At 38.3% G+C, this 16,537-nt stretch overlaps 1 protein-coding gene and 1 pseudogene across 3 annotated transcripts in view; one reads left to right on the top strand and one right to left on the bottom strand.

The window, feature by feature from the left end:
- The window catches only part of LOC148842668 (subtilisin-like protease SBT6.1), a 20,307-nt pseudogene extending 14,812 nt beyond the window's left edge, over nt 1–5,495 (bottom strand). The window contains exons 1-5 of the transcript XR_016102785.1: nt 4,653–5,495; nt 4,373–4,501; nt 4,032–4,184; nt 2,609–2,725; nt 1,682–1,866 (exon numbers count right to left, since the gene is read on the bottom strand). The product of XR_016102785.1 is annotated as a subtilisin-like protease SBT6.1 (transcript). The remainder of the gene's footprint in view (nt 1–1,681; nt 1,867–2,608; nt 2,726–4,031; nt 4,185–4,372; nt 4,502–4,652) is intronic.
- Nucleotides 5,436–16,537, top strand: RSY3 (Adenine nucleotide alpha hydrolases-like superfamily protein). 2 transcript variants are annotated; one of them, XM_088956440.1, is made up of 11 exons: nt 5,436–5,988; nt 6,086–6,280; nt 6,374–6,458; nt 6,622–6,697; nt 6,972–7,145; nt 9,625–9,724; nt 10,037–10,146; nt 12,728–12,817; nt 12,946–13,026; nt 14,083–14,925; nt 16,014–16,537. In XM_088956440.1, exons 1-11 carry the CDS (start codon nt 5,835–5,837, stop codon nt 16,101–16,103), a joined length of 1,998 nt encoding a protein of 665 aa, XP_088812566.1. In that variant the 5' UTR covers nt 5,436–5,834; the 3' UTR covers nt 16,104–16,537. The 2 variants fall into 2 exon arrangements, with proteins under 2 accessions (XP_088812566.1, XP_088812567.1); XM_088956441.1 differs by having other exon boundaries at nt 5,656–5,988; nt 6,396–6,458.

Raw genomic sequence — 16,537 nt, 5'->3', positions numbered from 1 at the left:
CCCTAGCAGAAATATCAGATTTCGAACTAGGGGTTTGAGTAAGCAAGAAACACATCCTGCGAATTGAGATCGGATCTCTCACAGACTCTAGAGAGAAGAGAAAGTTCTGCCCTCTTCATCCCTGGACTTCTCCTCCTTCAGCCGCCGCCATTCCCTGTTGGAAGATTGGATCTTTGCAGCAACAGGAAGTCAAGAAACCAGTTCTTCACAACAGTCTTGCAAGAAAGACAAAAGGATTCAGTGTTCAAGGTTTCCAGAGGGTTCTTACGAAGAATCCAGTGTGTAGGACGCACCCTGCTGGTTCCGTTCCATCCACAGCTGTGTCATCTTCAGTAGGAGCGGATCTTGGTTTCTTCTTTGGGCGTGAACACCAACTTTGGGAGATATTGTTTCTTCGGATCAGGTATAATCCTTCCTGTTTCCTTTTGATTAAGATCTGGTTTGATTATGGTTCAAGTACAATCCTTGAATAATGTATTCTAAATTTAGGGAATATGATTCCCAATTGGAAGAAGGTAGGAAATTTTTGAAATTCGCCCTCCCATTCCGCACCCTTCATGGCGTCCATTAGATGGATCCTACCATTCTTTCATTAATAATTCTTACAAGCTAACAAAATAAGTGTTAAAGAGAAGTATCAAGTTAAACTTACCATACAAAGGGAAGTATGGAAAGCTTCAATTAAACAACAGGTAGAGAACATGGCAATGGATAAATGCACTCAGAGTTGGGAGATCTCCAAGGTAAGCCCTAGAGATGTCTTGAAACTATGTCAAATATGGAAAAACTGGACAGAATAAAACCTTGACTACCTTCACCATATTCATGCATTTACTATTAAGCAAAGTTTCACCGAAAAGGAGGCCAATGCTTTTTTGGATACATGGCATGCAAAACTTCTTGGATTGATATAAGTAGGGATATATAATGATGCAGACTGTCACAGAAAATGAGAAAATAGACATCTACTAAAATAAAGAGAATAATATGGAGTATGTTGATCTCATGATTCGTGAGATGGAACATTTATATTACAAAAATACTAGGGTTAATGTATACCAAAATGTACTGAAAAAGGGAATACGAGTCTAGGCTGAGAACCAAACCACTCCCCTTCCAACTAGACCTGTTCATGGGCCGGGTGGCCCGACGGAGCGGCCCGGCCCCCATATAGGCTTGAACATGCTTATAGGCCCGTGGGCTTAAATTCGGGCCAAAAAGCCCGGCCCGGCCCGACCTAATGTTAAACTTAAAATGAGTCATGTGATTATGTCCATTTGAATAAATTTTTTGATTTAATAATGTAAAATTGTGTTTTAAAATATAAAAGAAAGGGAAAAAATACCATCTTGTAGGCCCATTGTTCATTTAAATAGAAAAAAAAATACTATCTGAATTTTTAATTCTAATTTGAATAGGAAAAATTGTTTTTTTTTTCAATTAGGTTAGGCTTTGGGCTCGGGCTCGGGCTTCGGGCTTTTTATCAGGGCTGGGCTCGGGCCCGGGCCTAGTATATTTTCATTAGTGACAAGTGAAAGCCCGGCCCGAGCCCAACTCGGCCCGGCCCATGAATAGGTCTACTTCCAACCCAAATAACATTGAACATCTGAAGTGGCTAGACCTAACCAACTTATTTGCAGGAACCTGGAAAATAAGAAAAAAAATAAAGAAGATTCTTTACCCATGAGGAATCTCCCAAGTACTCATGCCACGAGAGGAAAATGAAGCTATGTGATTATTATAGTCAATCCCACCAACACCAATAACATCACTTTGATCTGCAGGATTGTTTAGTGTTCCATATAGTGGTCCATCATTGCCAATGGCCGAAACCATAATAATGTTACTTGCTGTCAGTTCCCAGACCTGGAAAACATTTAAATTTTAAACCACTTGCAATTATTTCTGTGATCAGTTTAGAGTCAATGATTACTTCTCTCCTTTCCGATCTTTCTTTCTTCTTTCCTTTTTTTTTTCTTTTTTTCCTTTTTTGTATGGATGGCAGTGGAGGTGTGCTAGGAAATAATTCAAGCTTTTCTTTTGTCATTCCTTTATCTTTTCTGGTAGTGGAGATTGAAGCATTTGCAACAGATTATGCACCATGATGATGAATTACACAAAATGATGAGCCGTTTAGGACTTCAAAAGAAAAACTATATATTTGATTTTCATGATTCTCATCTATTTCTGCTACAATTGGGAATGCCAATTCTTTTACCATATACATGGTATATCTACCATCTAGTCTTTCTCAATGTGAATGATAATTTGCATGCTTATGCATTCATTGAAATTTAAGATGCAACTTAATAAAGGTCATTACCCAATGTTGGTCCCAGCTACTGGGGTCTTGGGAGAGGTGCACTGGATATGGACCTAATCTTTAGCATTTTTTTTGCACAAGGTAGCTGCTCAGACTCAAACTCATGCTTGTCAGCCCAAGATTTTACCATTACTCCAAGCAATGGCCCCTAAATTGAAGATGCAACATCAGCAGTATAATATGTACTTGTACGTGTAAGCAAAGCTAGAGATCAAATAAATTGAAGTGAGGGAATGCAAACACCATAAAGTTTCAACTAAACAGAATCAAGAGGAAGGGGTTTACCTTTTCCACAAATGGAAGATCCAAGTAATCAGGTCCACCTATACTCAAATTCAGCACACCCATATTGGTTTCAATAGCATAGTTGAAAGCATCAAGAAACCATGATGTGTAAGATATCTGCAAGAGGCTCAATAAAACTTATCATAATCTTGATCAAAAATATAATATCTGAGCTCAAAATAACAAAGAAAAGCTACCATACAGAAACCGTAATATGTACAATCCAAGGGTGCCACTAAAGGAGTAAACATATTCAGTGGTTTAGATCAGAAGTGAGAGTGGGATTACAATGTCTAAGTAACTTATCCATTGAACCTTGGTTTAATTGAACTACTGATGCTGTCTAGGTCTTAGTTTGTAAAGAGTAGCAGCATTTAGGATGCCCCGATTAAACAAAATGATAATGGCATATGGTCTGTTGTATAGATGAAGGCCACAGTTGGTCTATAAAAAGCTCTCAAATTGCACCTACTTCTGTAATGCAGACAACTCATTAACTTACTACGGATCAGTAGGTCAACCTTGTTTTCGTAGTCATTTTATCATTAACTAGTGAGAAAGCATAAGCAATACATGCGCTACTAAATAGTGGAGGAAAGAAAATATAAGAAGGTCTAGGGGCCCCCAAGAAGTACAAAAAGTAGGACACCTGTCTTGGCAGGTCTTACGGGACCCCTGCCATCAGGCTTAATAGCCAGGAACAAGAGGCATAGCAGTACAAAAAATAGAAAAGAAACTGCAAGAGCTGCCAAGCCCAAGCCCAAATCATTCATTAAGTATTGTGAAACTCTATCCCTGGCCCAGCGGGCTCCAGTACAAGGTCCTGTCTAGTTACCCCAGTTCTTGCAAGAGAGACAGCCAAAAGTACTTGCTAAATGTGGAATTTATCTGAACAAGATCTTCAGATTGGCAGCCATGTTTATATAATAATCATCCTAGGCATTCAGCTTTACTGTACATGTAGTTCATAATGGTCCCACTTTTAGTATTTTTTTCCTGCTCTCACTATTACTTATTTTGAGTGCATTTAGGAAGTTGGAATTGCACCTTTCATTTTTTTACCACTCTTCTGTTTTCCCTTTTGAGTTCTTTCTTGAGTTAATATCAAGAAATGCTACTAAATTCTTCAGGTATAAATAAGATATTAAGTAGAATGGCTGTGCAAGACAGGTCATCTGACGTCTATATATGCTTTTTTGCCTTTTCTTGCCATGAGTTGAAACTGGAATTTTCCTCTTGATAAGTTGAATTCTTAAAGTGGTGCAAGCTTTGTGGAAGTTGCGGGAAGTTAATGAACCTCTAAACCTAGGGAAAAAATAGCCAAAAACTGATGAAACTCCAATGCAAATTCCTTTTGCAAGTGAAAATTGAAAGTAGCAACTCATCACGCTCAAATTATCTCCTAAGGAGCAATGTGCATTACTTGGGCATTTGTAAACACACGGAAAGCATAAATCTCCGCGTCAGGTGCAAATCCTAGGCACTCTGCATCTTGACCAGCAATAACTCCAGAAACAATTGTCCCATGTCCAAGATTGTCATTGAGGGTATCGTCATCCGTCCAGTTCGTCCTTTCCTGTAAGCATGTCACTATTACAATGAATTAAACTCTTCAGTTACAGACTCGTAGCAAAAGCATAACAGAACTCAGTGACAATGCCAAAGCAGAAGCGTAACTCATAATAAGCGTAACAGGAATTGTCAGCATATCACATCCACCCAGATTAATGAGGCATTTAACTAAATGCCAGAAGGAGCACATACCTTTATGTTACGGAAATGTGGGTGTTTTGCTCGAATCCCAGTATCAAATATGGCCATTTTGACTTTGGCACCTGTATGCCCTTTTGCCCAGAGTGCCTTGGCTCCACACAATGATGTAACCTGGGATCTCTGCAAAAAAAAAATCATGAAACTCGTACCACGTAAGGAATAACGGAGAACTGTCATTCGAATTTAATATTCCAAAGTAAAACAAAAATACAAGGTGCAAATAAATGGAAGAGAAACCTTATGGATACTAGTACCAATCTAGGAAATTAACCTGCATCATGAGCTTGTGCTTCCAGCTTATGGTAGAATTACTTGGAGCTGTAGGGTGTTCTCCCTCGCCGAAAGACATTGAAGTAAACATCTTTCCGGGACGCTTCTTTCCATCCACGAAAGCTCCTCTTCTATGCAGTTTCTTCGAAGATAAGCTCCGAAAATAGCTGAAATCAACCGAAACATCCTTGACAAGCTCCAGTTTCCCAAATTCCGTGACCAGAGCCTCTCGGACCCCGTCCTCGATGGACACGAGCCCGAAATCGGTTGGGAACGCAGCAGCCGGATTCCTTCTTTCGATCCATCTCCACCCGCTCAATTGGATATTCTCTTCAAGGTAACTCCTGTGATCCTCCGTTCTCCTGTAGTCAATAAATCTCACAATGTAATTCCTCTGAGGAGATTCTTGTTTGACACCAACGTTATCGTATGATCTTGCAGCTTCTTCTCTGCTTCCGACGTTCTCGTAGGATCTTATTTTCGTTTCGGTTAGAGTCAGGGTTTCCTCGTCGGTCTCGAACCTGAAGATTCGATCAATGTAGGATTGAAATGAAGGTCGGAAATGGAGGAGAAAAATCGAAAGGAGAGCAATTGCGAGAGAACGATTGAGCAAACAGGAGGTTCGAACAATGGTCATCACGTTCGTACGCTCCGTTATAGGTCTTGAGGAATTTGGCGGGAAAGCTCCAGCATTGAAGGGAAACAGTTTCACCAATTTTGCTCTCAACGTCTAGCGTAACGCTCTCCGGACTCTGGAGGGAGAGTTCAGGCTTCGAAGTTTTTTTTTTTTTTTTTTTTTTAAGGCGTTCAGGCAGTTCGAAGTTCGAACCAGGAGGAGAGAGAGAGAGAAATGGAGAAATCCGAAAATCTATTTATAATTTTACGGAAGATGCGTAGAGCGCACCACCTCCAACTGAGGGCCACTACATAAGACAAAGAAGTGATCATCTGCTCATGATCAGAATAAAGAATTTATAACCGTACGATTGGTTGCGTTTGGATTCAGATGAAATCCAGTAACCTGTGTTGGGTTTAGAGAAAAAACCTTTCAAATTAATGGCGCGAGAGCTTATCATCTTTGTCCAGTCCTCCACCCACTTGCACCGCACAACCGAACGACGCCCGGATACCCGCCATTTCTAGGGTTTTCATTTTCATCGAGCGGGAACCCTAAAGGCCAAAGATGCTGGGTTCTCTCCGTTTATCCCCTTCACTCCCCTTGAATCGTTTCTTCTGCAAATGCTCCGAACGTCGAGAAACTATCGACATGGCCAAATACAGAGAAGCTTTCTCAAGGAGGATGACCATGGCAGGACTCAAACCCCATCATCGAATTGGTCTCTCAGATTATCCTCTTTTGCCATTTTGTGCCATAATTGGGAGGTTAGTAAGAGATTGATGTTTTCGTTTTCATGCTGAATTCGTTTGTTGCAGCTATGGGAGTTTCTGGCGGACCCGACAGCGTGGCGCTCTGCGTTTTAACAGCGGGTTGGAAGGCCGATGCCCAAGTTGGAATGGACGAGACTACGGGTTGCATCGATGGGCTTTTAGCTATTATCGTCGATCACGGACTACGAGCTGAGAGCAAGGATGAGGCGAACTGTGTCCGCGATAGGGTCTCTAGAATGGGTATAGTCTCTGATTTTTCCCTTATGTTTATCTTTTTTGTATATTAATTTACTTACCTTTCAACAATGAGGGGTGTGGTCTGACTTTGCGTAGGAATTAAATGTGAGGTTGCAAGGTGCAAATGGTCTAGTGGTAAGCCAAAGCAGGGTCATTTGCAAGAAGCAGCTCGTGAAATGAGGTTAGTCTTCCTGAGTGAGTTTATTAGCTGCAATTGCTGGCTATTGTTTTCATTTCCACGATTTTTCTTATTCTGTTGATTTATGAGTTCATGTTTTGATATTAAAAGACGTTTGACAATGGAACTTAGCAACTAAAATTTGTTTGGACTTTGAACCCTCCAGGTATAATATTTTTCAGAATGTCTGCGTCCAGCACCAGATAGGTGTCTTGCTTATTGCGCATCATGCTGATGACCAGGTTTACATTAGTGTATCTTTACTCATGCTGTAAATGGGAGTATCCAGTTAATAGTACCGCTTTCCTTCTGCCCTTATCAGGAAAAAGGGGGGAAAGAACTCTGTTTTGCCTTGTTTTTTTTTTTTTTTTACTATGTTAAATGGTTCACATCTGTTACCAATTAGAAAGAATAGGATTTACCAGATAAAGCTGACAATGCTATTGAATAGAGAGAGGAAAAAATTATGTTACCTCATTGAATCTTTAAAAAGTGATTTGGTTATGAAAATTGCAGGCTGAATTATTCATTCTCAGACTATCTCGTAACAGTGGTGTTCTTGGACTTGCTGGGATGGCATTTACTTCTCAGTTGTTCTCTGCATATACTCATTGTGATGAAAGTTCAACCAATCATAGGATTTTACTAGTGCGACCACTGTTGGAGTTCTCAAAAGAAGATATGTACAAGGTTGGTAACTTGGTGTTTAGCTTTGTTTCAGATAAATGCTCATATGCTTGAAGAGAATCATTTTATTATTAATCGCTTCTGCCAAGTATTTTTTTCTTTCAATGCTTTGAATAAGCTATTTTGCCCAATCATCATTGGACTTGATGAGACAATCCATCTTTATTGTTACCAATAAAAAAAGTCCATTTGTCTCATGTTTTTGTTATTTTCTAAGAATAAGTTATTAATGCATAAAGTGAGGCAATCAAGTAAATAATGGACAAAGAATGATTTGGAGTTGGAATTCGAAGAGTTAGAGTCTTTAATAAAGCTTTATTGGGATAGTGGCTTTGGGGGTTTGGAAGGGAGAGAGGTGCTCTTAGAAGAAGAGTTGTTCCTTGCATAATGGGATGGTAAATTTTGAATGGGGTACAACAGAGGTTTCTTCTTCGCATAGGGTTAGTGTTTGAAAAGGGATTTCAAAGTTTCAAACAGAATTTTCTAGCCGATTTAAGTTTTTTGTAGGGGGATCAGAGCAGAGTGAGATTTGGGGAAGATGAATGGTGTGGAAATGGAAGGTTATGTGAAGTTTGTCCAAGGCTGTACAAGTTGACTCGAAGAACATCTCAGTAAATCATTGTTTTGAAATTAGAGGAAATCAAGTTTTATGATGTCCAGTGTTCAGACATCCATTATTGGACAGAAATTGGATGAGCATGCAGAATTATTTGCCAAGCTCAAGGAAGTGAAAGGGGATAATAACAAACCTGATACCAAGTGGTGGAAAGAATGTAAAGATGGAAAATTCTATGTTAAACCTTTTACAATGCCTTTATGAAAGATCAGATGGTGATCAGCAACCTATTGGGTGTTTGGGAGAATCCAATTCCCTCTTGAGTTGAGGCATTTGCATTGGCTTCTCTCTTTGGATGGTCTTCTCACAACACAAGGAAGACGCATGCCATTTATTTATTCATTGTCAAGTTTCAAGGTTTTCCCCCATCATTCTTTTCATCATTATTTAAGGTGTCATGTCATTGGTATTCGCAGCTTTTGAAGGAGATTTTCACAAAATGGTCAAGATTTTCAAGAAGCAAGGAAGCTAAAATATTCTGGAGTATCATCTCTTTTGCTGTTTGTTGGGGCATTTGGAGAGAACTAAACAAGAGACTCTTTGAAGCCAAGGCTAGAGATGAGATTAAGTTAGTGACAGATACTGAGTCTTCTTTCATGGAGATGGAGTGGGCCCTTGCTCATTCTGAATTCAAAATTTTGAAAAGAAAACATCTTGGGGAGAAGTTATGGGAATCATTAGAGTTTTACAATAGATAGATCATTGCTGTTTTTGTTGGTTCATGCCTGTCATTTGGTGCTTGGGATTTTTGGATGTACCTTTTTGGTGAAATGTCTTCACTTGCTTGTAGCTTTTCTCTTTTCTATTAAAGAAAAATTCCTTTTACTTTAAAAAAATAGTTATCCAACCATACCATTTCTAAGGATCACTTTATAAGCCTAGTCCACTGGACCGAGCTCAGGATTGAGCAAGACATCCAAGTTTTATGCTATACAAGGATAATTAAGTTTCCAAAACCAAGAGTTAGTGGAATTTCCTTCTACAGTGATCTTAAAAACTCTTGGACCTTGATATAATAAAGATTATTCTTCTGGTTCTTGCATATCTTCTTTATTATGGTACATCCCAAGATTAGTTGACACTACACAATAACCCTAGAGAGCTACTATTAGTACAAACTACACATTGTATATATTTTCTGTCCAAGGACCTTTCTGCATTTTTCCATATCATTTCTATGAAATTATTTTACTATATAAGAAGAAGAGCCTTTTGTTCTTGGTGTAATCCTTGCTGTAATTGGGAATGGAAACAGGGCGGGTTCGGGGTAGGGATCATATTCCCGATCCCCATCGGGGATAATATTTATCCTCCATCCCTGATCCCCGATGGAGACAAGTTCCCTGTGGGGACCCGAATCTTCAAATTTTTTAAATTAACAGTATTTTTTTGAAAAACTAATACTTAAATAATATTTAAAATATATTTCAGGGTTGGGGCGGGGCAGGGACGTCACTCCCCATTCCCGTTCCTGCCCCGCCAAGGCAATCTCCACCCCTGACCCGGTGGGGTCAGGGAGGCTGAGTACCCAGTGGGGATGGGGAAAATTGCCATCTCTAGCTGTAATCTTCTTCAGTTTTTGAGAAGAATAAGAAAGCAGAAGGATGCAGAGTGATGTTCAATGATATTGGTATGGAATATTTGGATGTAACTAGATTGCTCAACCATTTGAGATGTTCATATTAGATGGATTACAGGAGAGCACTTCATGCCTCTATCAAGTTGAGCCTATGTTGTACAAAAGTTGTGCTTTCAGTCATTTCATGGAATCCAGAGATCTGTATCAGATTTATATAGTTAGATGGTGTCTTGCATTACCTTCTGAGTTCCACATAAGATCTGTGTGAGGATATACATATTGTGCAGATATGTCTAAGGAGTAATCAGGAATGGGTGGAAGATCCAACAAATCGGAGCCCATTATTTGCTCGTAACAGGATCCGTATGTCACTGGGAAATTTATCATGTAAGTTCTGATACATACAGCAATTTGCTCATTAGCAATAAGAATTACATAAGTCAGAAATTCCTATTGTGTATTATGTAATTTAGCATTTATCCCCTCACTTTTGGAAATGGTTGTTTTATTATGCATCAGAATATTATTTCATTTGTCATATGATAGGGTTATTTAGTTATTTACTTATTTTTGAGAAGGTAACTATAAGAACCATTTATTATTATTGTGTCCTAGAATGCATGGTATCATATCAAATTCTCTGTTTTCTTAGCTCAATGTTGGCATATTCATGAAAGTTGCACTTTTCTTAATTTTCAGGTACCATTAGATCTGAACTACAGAAACTTATTTCCACCTGTCGGAAAACACGATCATTTGTTGACACAATTTGCAATGGTTTAATAGATCGAGCTGTGACCATAACTACTGTGAGTAGCTTTTTTTGTATTGCAGAAACATTTTCATATATTATGTATAGAGTGTGTGATAATAATGATAAATTGAAGTTACTTATCAAAAAATGTATAGAATGACTTACCAAAAAATGAGGGGAAGTAGTTTGCTTTTCCTATTTCCAATAGGTGATAAAATGAGAGGAAGTAGGTGATAAAATTGAAGTTACTTAATAATAAACTATTAGGCATAGTTTCTATTTTTTCTTTTATAAACAATTATAGAATAATCTTCTATTTTGCTTTTCTTATTTACAATAGGTGATAAAATGAGAGGAAGTAGACAAAGATGGTTTAGTGACATGCATATAGGGCTGTAAATGGATTGGATTTAGCAAAATCTGAATCCAATCCGACTATTGAAAACTTGCATCCGAATCTGGTCCAAAATCCAATCAGATTTGAAGACCTCAGAGTTGAATTTGAATCCTAACAGGCTAAAATTGTATTTTTTATAATCTTAAATATAGTTATATCTATTTTATATTATTAAAAAAATAAATATTATAATATAATTGGATTGGATGGATCAAATCTGGATCTGATCCAATTACATAAACACATCGTTTGAATCCGAGATAATCAGATCAAATGTCGGATTGGGCCACAGAGTTTCGAGTATCATTGACAGGCTTACATGCATAGAAGACCACCTAAAACACCCATAAAAAGAAAGCAATCTATCATAAGTTGAAGGGGCTAGAAGAGTTGGGGCCAGAGGAAAAGGATTTCTGTTGAATTTGTAAGAAATAATTAAACGCTCATAATTTAATACTGGATATAGTACTAAACAGAACAGAATGGGGAAACAGGATTCATGTAGCCAATCCCATATAATTGGTATAAGGACTAGATGATGATGATATAGTGCCTCTTTGGGAGGCCTTCAGCTTTGAATTAGTTTCTTTAAAGTACTAAAATAAGCTTCACCAAGAAAGTCGATTTACTAGCTGAATGTAAGTGTATTTGGGCTTTCTGGGGTTTTCACCAAACATAGCTTCTAGGCTTTCCATGTGGGGGTGGGGCCTGCCCTGCAAAGCTAGAAGCTACTGCATGAAAGTCCTCCCAAAGGGACACATAATTGGCCTGCCAGACTGTCACTGAACTTCAATGTCTCCTCAATGAACTCTGTTATCTTAAGCAACGTGAAGATGGGCTGAAGACAATATTCTCAAGAGTGTTTCCTTCATTGGAATGACCATACTGAGCCTTCTAGCTTTGCAGGGCTAATGGTGAAAGCTCAAAGTAAAGAATGTATTATTGAGGCCATAACAGTTAGGGCAATGCATTGGATAAAATCTGTAAAGCTATTTGATGATGTTGAACAACTGGATGGAAGTAGCTAGTTCTGCATTGATTCGTTTTTCTACTGCTTCTGTGTGGACACCACCTAGCAATGGGTTTATAAAGTTAAATTTTGATAGTAGTGAAGGTAAACCAGGCCCTTCAGGTGTTGGGGGTGTTTTCTGATATGAGGAAGGGAAGGTGATAGCAATGTATTCTTGCCCAATTGGGGTTAGGGATTCTCTTAGATCTGAGATCTTTGCTGTTTTGGAGGGTATTAGAAAGAGTAAGGAATTGAATATACAGAAATTAATTATTAAAGGGGACTCGGAATTGGTGGTAAGCTGGTTACAGAAGGGAGGTGGTCTTTGGAAGTTTACTAATGAAAGAAAGGAAATCAAATGGCTAACTAGCAGGATGGACATCCAATTTCAGTGGGTGAAAAGAACAGCAGATGCATTTGCAGATGCTTTGGCAAAGCAGGGGGTGGGAAGGGATCAATTGTACCGGGCTGTAATTGTGAGATGTTTTGCTTTCTTGTAGAGAGTTAAGCCTTTTTAACTCTCTCTGGATTTCTGTACCTGTTTCTTATAATTCTAATGAAATTCTGTTATTGATAAAAAAAAAAGACCATACAGAACCTCTCTCTTCTTGGTTCCTAGGTTGGTAAATAGGAATAGTGAAATCTTAGGGCAGTGAGGGGTTAATAAGAGCAACATTTTCTATCAAATTCCAATCCATTTTATGGATCTTGTTTCTTTTCCTTTTTTTATTTAATTTTTTATGAAGGGAGAGCCTGATAATTTTAATCTGATGTATTCAGTTAGTAGAAATTCTTGATGAGCCCTAATAAGTGCCTAGGACCTTTTAAGTGACCTCTTTCCCAGTTCTAGGCTGGCTGACGATCCAAGGTCCTGTGACTTGGGGAGGTTATTCCTGGTGCAACATTTCACATACAGAGTCATTTGCTTGTCTCAAGTTAAACTCAGATTTACCACATTGAAACTTGGGAGTACATGTGAGTCATTAAAACATGCAAAACATTCAAGTTCCTCATAAGTAATCAACATAAATTTTGGGCAATAAGACATAAGTGTCTTATTACCCTGGAATACAACTTCAATTTACAGATACAGGATTCATCACTCATGCTTAATATATCCCTTTTTTGCAGTATGGAAGTATGGATTTTCAACAAGTAGAAACAAGGTCAAATAAAATGAACAGATGTATCCCAACTTTTGTTTACCAATTTTGTTATTATTGGTTGCAGCATGGATATGCCATTATTGATCTAGAGAAGCTGAATCCATCAAATATTGAGGATATATGTCTATCAAAGTTTGCTTCGTTGGTTTTGCAGGTATATATTCTGTGAGCCATTGCTTGCTTCAGTTGTCTTATGCATTTGACCATTCCTGTGAAAATTGTCAAATTACGATTAATTCTTGTCAAAGTTCTACTAATAGTTTCTTCATTTGCATGCATCAGTTCATCTCACAAAGGCATCGGCCAGTACGAAGTCGCACCTCACAACTTTTGTTGGATTACATTCGTAAATTCCCATGCAAGGTCTGCCATTCTTCACTGCACCAGTACCTCATCTGCATTCCTGTTGTCATTTTCCAAGTTATTGTTCCTTTTGAAATTTGAATTACTCCCATGCGCAAAAGGATAACCTCTGTTGAATTACTAAATAATTTAAGATGCATTTATGTCTAATCAGTTTCAGGGCCTATACAGCTTTCACGGTAACATTACAAGATGGATATTAGGAACCTATTTGGGTGTTAGTTCCATATAACTTTCAAATAGTACTGGTAAGATAGTATTATTTGGATATGAGAAGAAAGTGTTTTAGAATTGCATGAGAGCCATATGATTTAAGGGTCATTGCTTTGTTCAATGGTTAACTTTGGGCTGGCAAGCATGAGAATGTGGCTTCAATTTTTGAAAGTGGCCTTGTCTGCAAAAAATGCCAAAGGTTGGGTAATAGCCCTTCTATAACAGCCATATGAATTGAACAAACCCAGCAAAATAATGAATGTCTTGTCCTTGTAGGCTTGTTTAAGCATGCCTTGGTATCTGTAAAGAGGGTACCATTGCTAAGTGAGAAAAATCAGCTACTCCCATTAGCATAGCCTTAAGCTAAAACCATGAATCACAGCCCTTGATGTATTGCTGTGGCCCCACCTTGAATTGGATGAAGTGACATTAAGTTCAGGCCACAGCAAACATCAAAAGCCCTGATTTCATGGTTTTAGGCCAAGGCTACACCAATGGGTATAGCTGATTTCTCCTCATTTCCACATACATAAAACATGAGCAAAGTGGATGAGCGCCACATGGTTGTCATTGAAATAGTGAATTAGGTGTATCCATTGTGTTAATAAGATAATAAACTAGGTACTAGTTTCATATATCACTGTCATTCATCAACTAGGCAGTATGGATGGGATAATCTAGGCTCAAACCACTTTTGTTTTTGTTGTTGCCACTGTTATCATTATCATCCTTGTTAGGTTACCATGTATCTCTTGGCTTTAACTTCTATACCATTTAAATTTTCACTCACATCAGCTTGCCTCAATTCGTGTTGTTCATGGTTCCATTATGACAACCCTGCAGACATCCCTTACTGCAGCTGGTTGTTATCTTTGTGCAGCTCCTGGGTCTAAAGGTTCAAATATTATTGTCTGCTGTTCACTTGATTCACCTCATCCGTCAAAGATGGAAACATCTTGGACATCTTTCTCTGAAGGAATGAAGTATTGCCCACAAACTGAGATGCAACAAATTATCATGGATGGAAAATCATATTCGAATAGCTTGCTGCCAGGTGCCTCAGAAGTGCCATTTTTAGATGTAACACCTTCAGGGTCTCTTCTAAATGAAGCCAAGAATCTTGGTATTCTTAGTGAGTTGACTCATAAAAGCATTCTCCTCTTGCAAAAAGAGGAAAATGAGAATTTCAAGACCAAAAATGAAATTATGTTTGAACATGACTTCAGGCATGAAATAAAGTCTGCTAGTGCTTTCCTAAGAGAACCACTTCAATCTGGGAAGATCTGTCACTTCATGAGTAGATTCTTGGTTACATGGAGACTATGCAGAGAGAGCATTGAAGATACATTTCCTCTGGAGGAGACTTGCTGCACCTGGAACTCAGAAGGGGAAAGTGGTGATTATCTTTGCAGGTCTTGCATTGTTAGCCATGAAACAGTGGCTGAGGTCCGTCCCATGGTTGATTCTGATTGGCTATATCTTGCCAACCTTTCAAAGTCTCAGATAAGAGAAAGTCAACACTTCCAGTTAGGCGATATGATGAACCAGAGAGAGATGAACTCATGTATAGATTATGTAAGGTTATCAGCTCAAAGAGCTCTCCAGTCCTTGAAATCTATTCCTGTTGCTGCAAGAAGAAGCTTGCCTGTCCTGGTCAATCCTCAAGGCCTATTACTAAGCATTCCAGTATGTTATGATGTTTTCCTCTTATTGTTTTCTCTTTGTAGAAAATCTTTTTTTGTTAAATACCACATTAAGCAACCCCCCTGCTGAAGAGTGAAGACCTAACCAATTAATAATGTATCCACTGCATTGGCTTCCATTTAGGAGTTCACTGATTCAAATTTCAAACCTGAACTCAATCCTGGAATGTTCATCAGTCAGCATCCAGCTGGTGGATTCCTTGCTTGCCAGAATGTATTGCCAAGGAATCACTATTGGTAATCCACTACATCATAAAGCATGCAAAATTGCAAACTCAGCAGCTTAGAGCCACCCACCACAATTCACTTTCCGCTTGAGGAATTTTCTTTTCCCAAAAATACTCACATTTTATGCTGGATTTCAATTGGTCATACTGATATTATGCCTTGCTGTCAAATAGAGCTTACTACCTCTATTTAAGGGATCTAAGAAACCAAAGCACAATTGGACATTGGCTCATTCCTGTTTAATCATGTCTAGCCCTTCACTTTACCTTTCCTGTTCGCTTTTGTTAGTTTGTTTATACTATTGATTCATTCAGCCATTTCTGACATATCATCAAGTCACTTTACTTGAATTTTTCATTTTCTGTTGAGGTGTCTATTTATCACTATAGTAATTCCTTGCATCTCAATATACATCAGTCACTATTCCATCTACAACTTCTTGAGAGATTGCTACTTGTTCTCTCTATCATAATCCTATTGCCACACCCACATCTACAGAACCACCAGTTTCTTATGCAGATCAATCCTTATCAACTTTTTTCAATCTGCCCAAATCAAAATGTGAGATTTTGACTTTGTAAATAGATCTCTCGATTTGCTTTTCTTTACCTTCCCTGACTTTTCTGTAGGCAACAAAATAACCATGTTATTCTTTATTATATGATTATGACTATATCTCATTGAAGATTCTGATACCATTGACCCAGCTGAAAAGCCAAGTTCTTCATTGACTGCACAGATATCATTTTTTCAAGTCAATTTGTTCCCAAGCAACTTTTATCAGTTCCACCTTTTAGTATTAGTTTGACACCTACAAATTGACATCTTTTGTTCTTTTTTCAGAGCATTTGTTTCAAGCATTGCCCTTACTTGATGGTTTCTTCTGAATTCAAGCCAAGAGTACCACTTGGAGGTCATAGTTCATTTATCTGATATCTGGGGTTAGAGAAGAATTTCACGGATGTCTATATAAGGAGTATCTTGCATCAGTCATCTTTTTTTATTAGACAGCCCTTGCCACCAAGCAGCTCCCAGTGCCTGCAGTATATAAATTATTTCTGCCATTTCTCTATTTATTTTTTGTCCCTTTTATTTTGGAGAAATCCCAACTCCCAAGATACTGGAGAGAGAGCCTCACAATGGAACCATTTATTATGATAATTAGCACCCACCTCCCGCCCCCAATTATTGTCTTGCGGTTTGTCAATCTTAAGCTTCTTACGAAAAATTCCAAGTGTCTCAATGTATCAGTTGGAAGTTCTTAAAAACTTGATTATAAGTGGATGAGAAAACAACACTACGTGTTTCGTTCAGTACAAAAGTGTATAATGATGGAAAAGAAATTTTTTTTTTTTTTTTGACAAAAA

This window comes from Nelumbo lutea, chromosome 8, assembly GCF_056320005.1.
Source record: "Nelumbo lutea isolate HS-2025 chromosome 8, American lotus-T2T, whole genome shotgun sequence".
NCBI classification, from domain to species: Eukaryota; Viridiplantae; Streptophyta; class Magnoliopsida; order Proteales; family Nelumbonaceae; genus Nelumbo; species Nelumbo lutea.
The sequence above is the reverse complement of the archived record's forward strand: the minus strand, read 5'-3'. Positions and strand labels throughout refer to the sequence as shown.

Excerpts from the sequence above, each read along its gene's own strand:
- RSY3 (XM_088956440.1), top strand. The coding sequence starts at position 5,835 with ATGCTGGGTTCTCTCCGTTTATCCCCTTCACTCCCCTTGAATCGTTTC. Across the intron at positions 5,989-6,085 it reads CAAACCCCATCATCGAATTG|CTATGGGAGTTTCTGGCGGA; the intron begins GTCTCTCAGATT and ends CGTTTGTTGCAG. Across the intron at positions 13,027-14,082 it reads TTCGTAAATTCCCATGCAAG|ACATCCCTTACTGCAGCTGG; the intron begins GTCTGCCATTCT and ends ACAACCCTGCAG.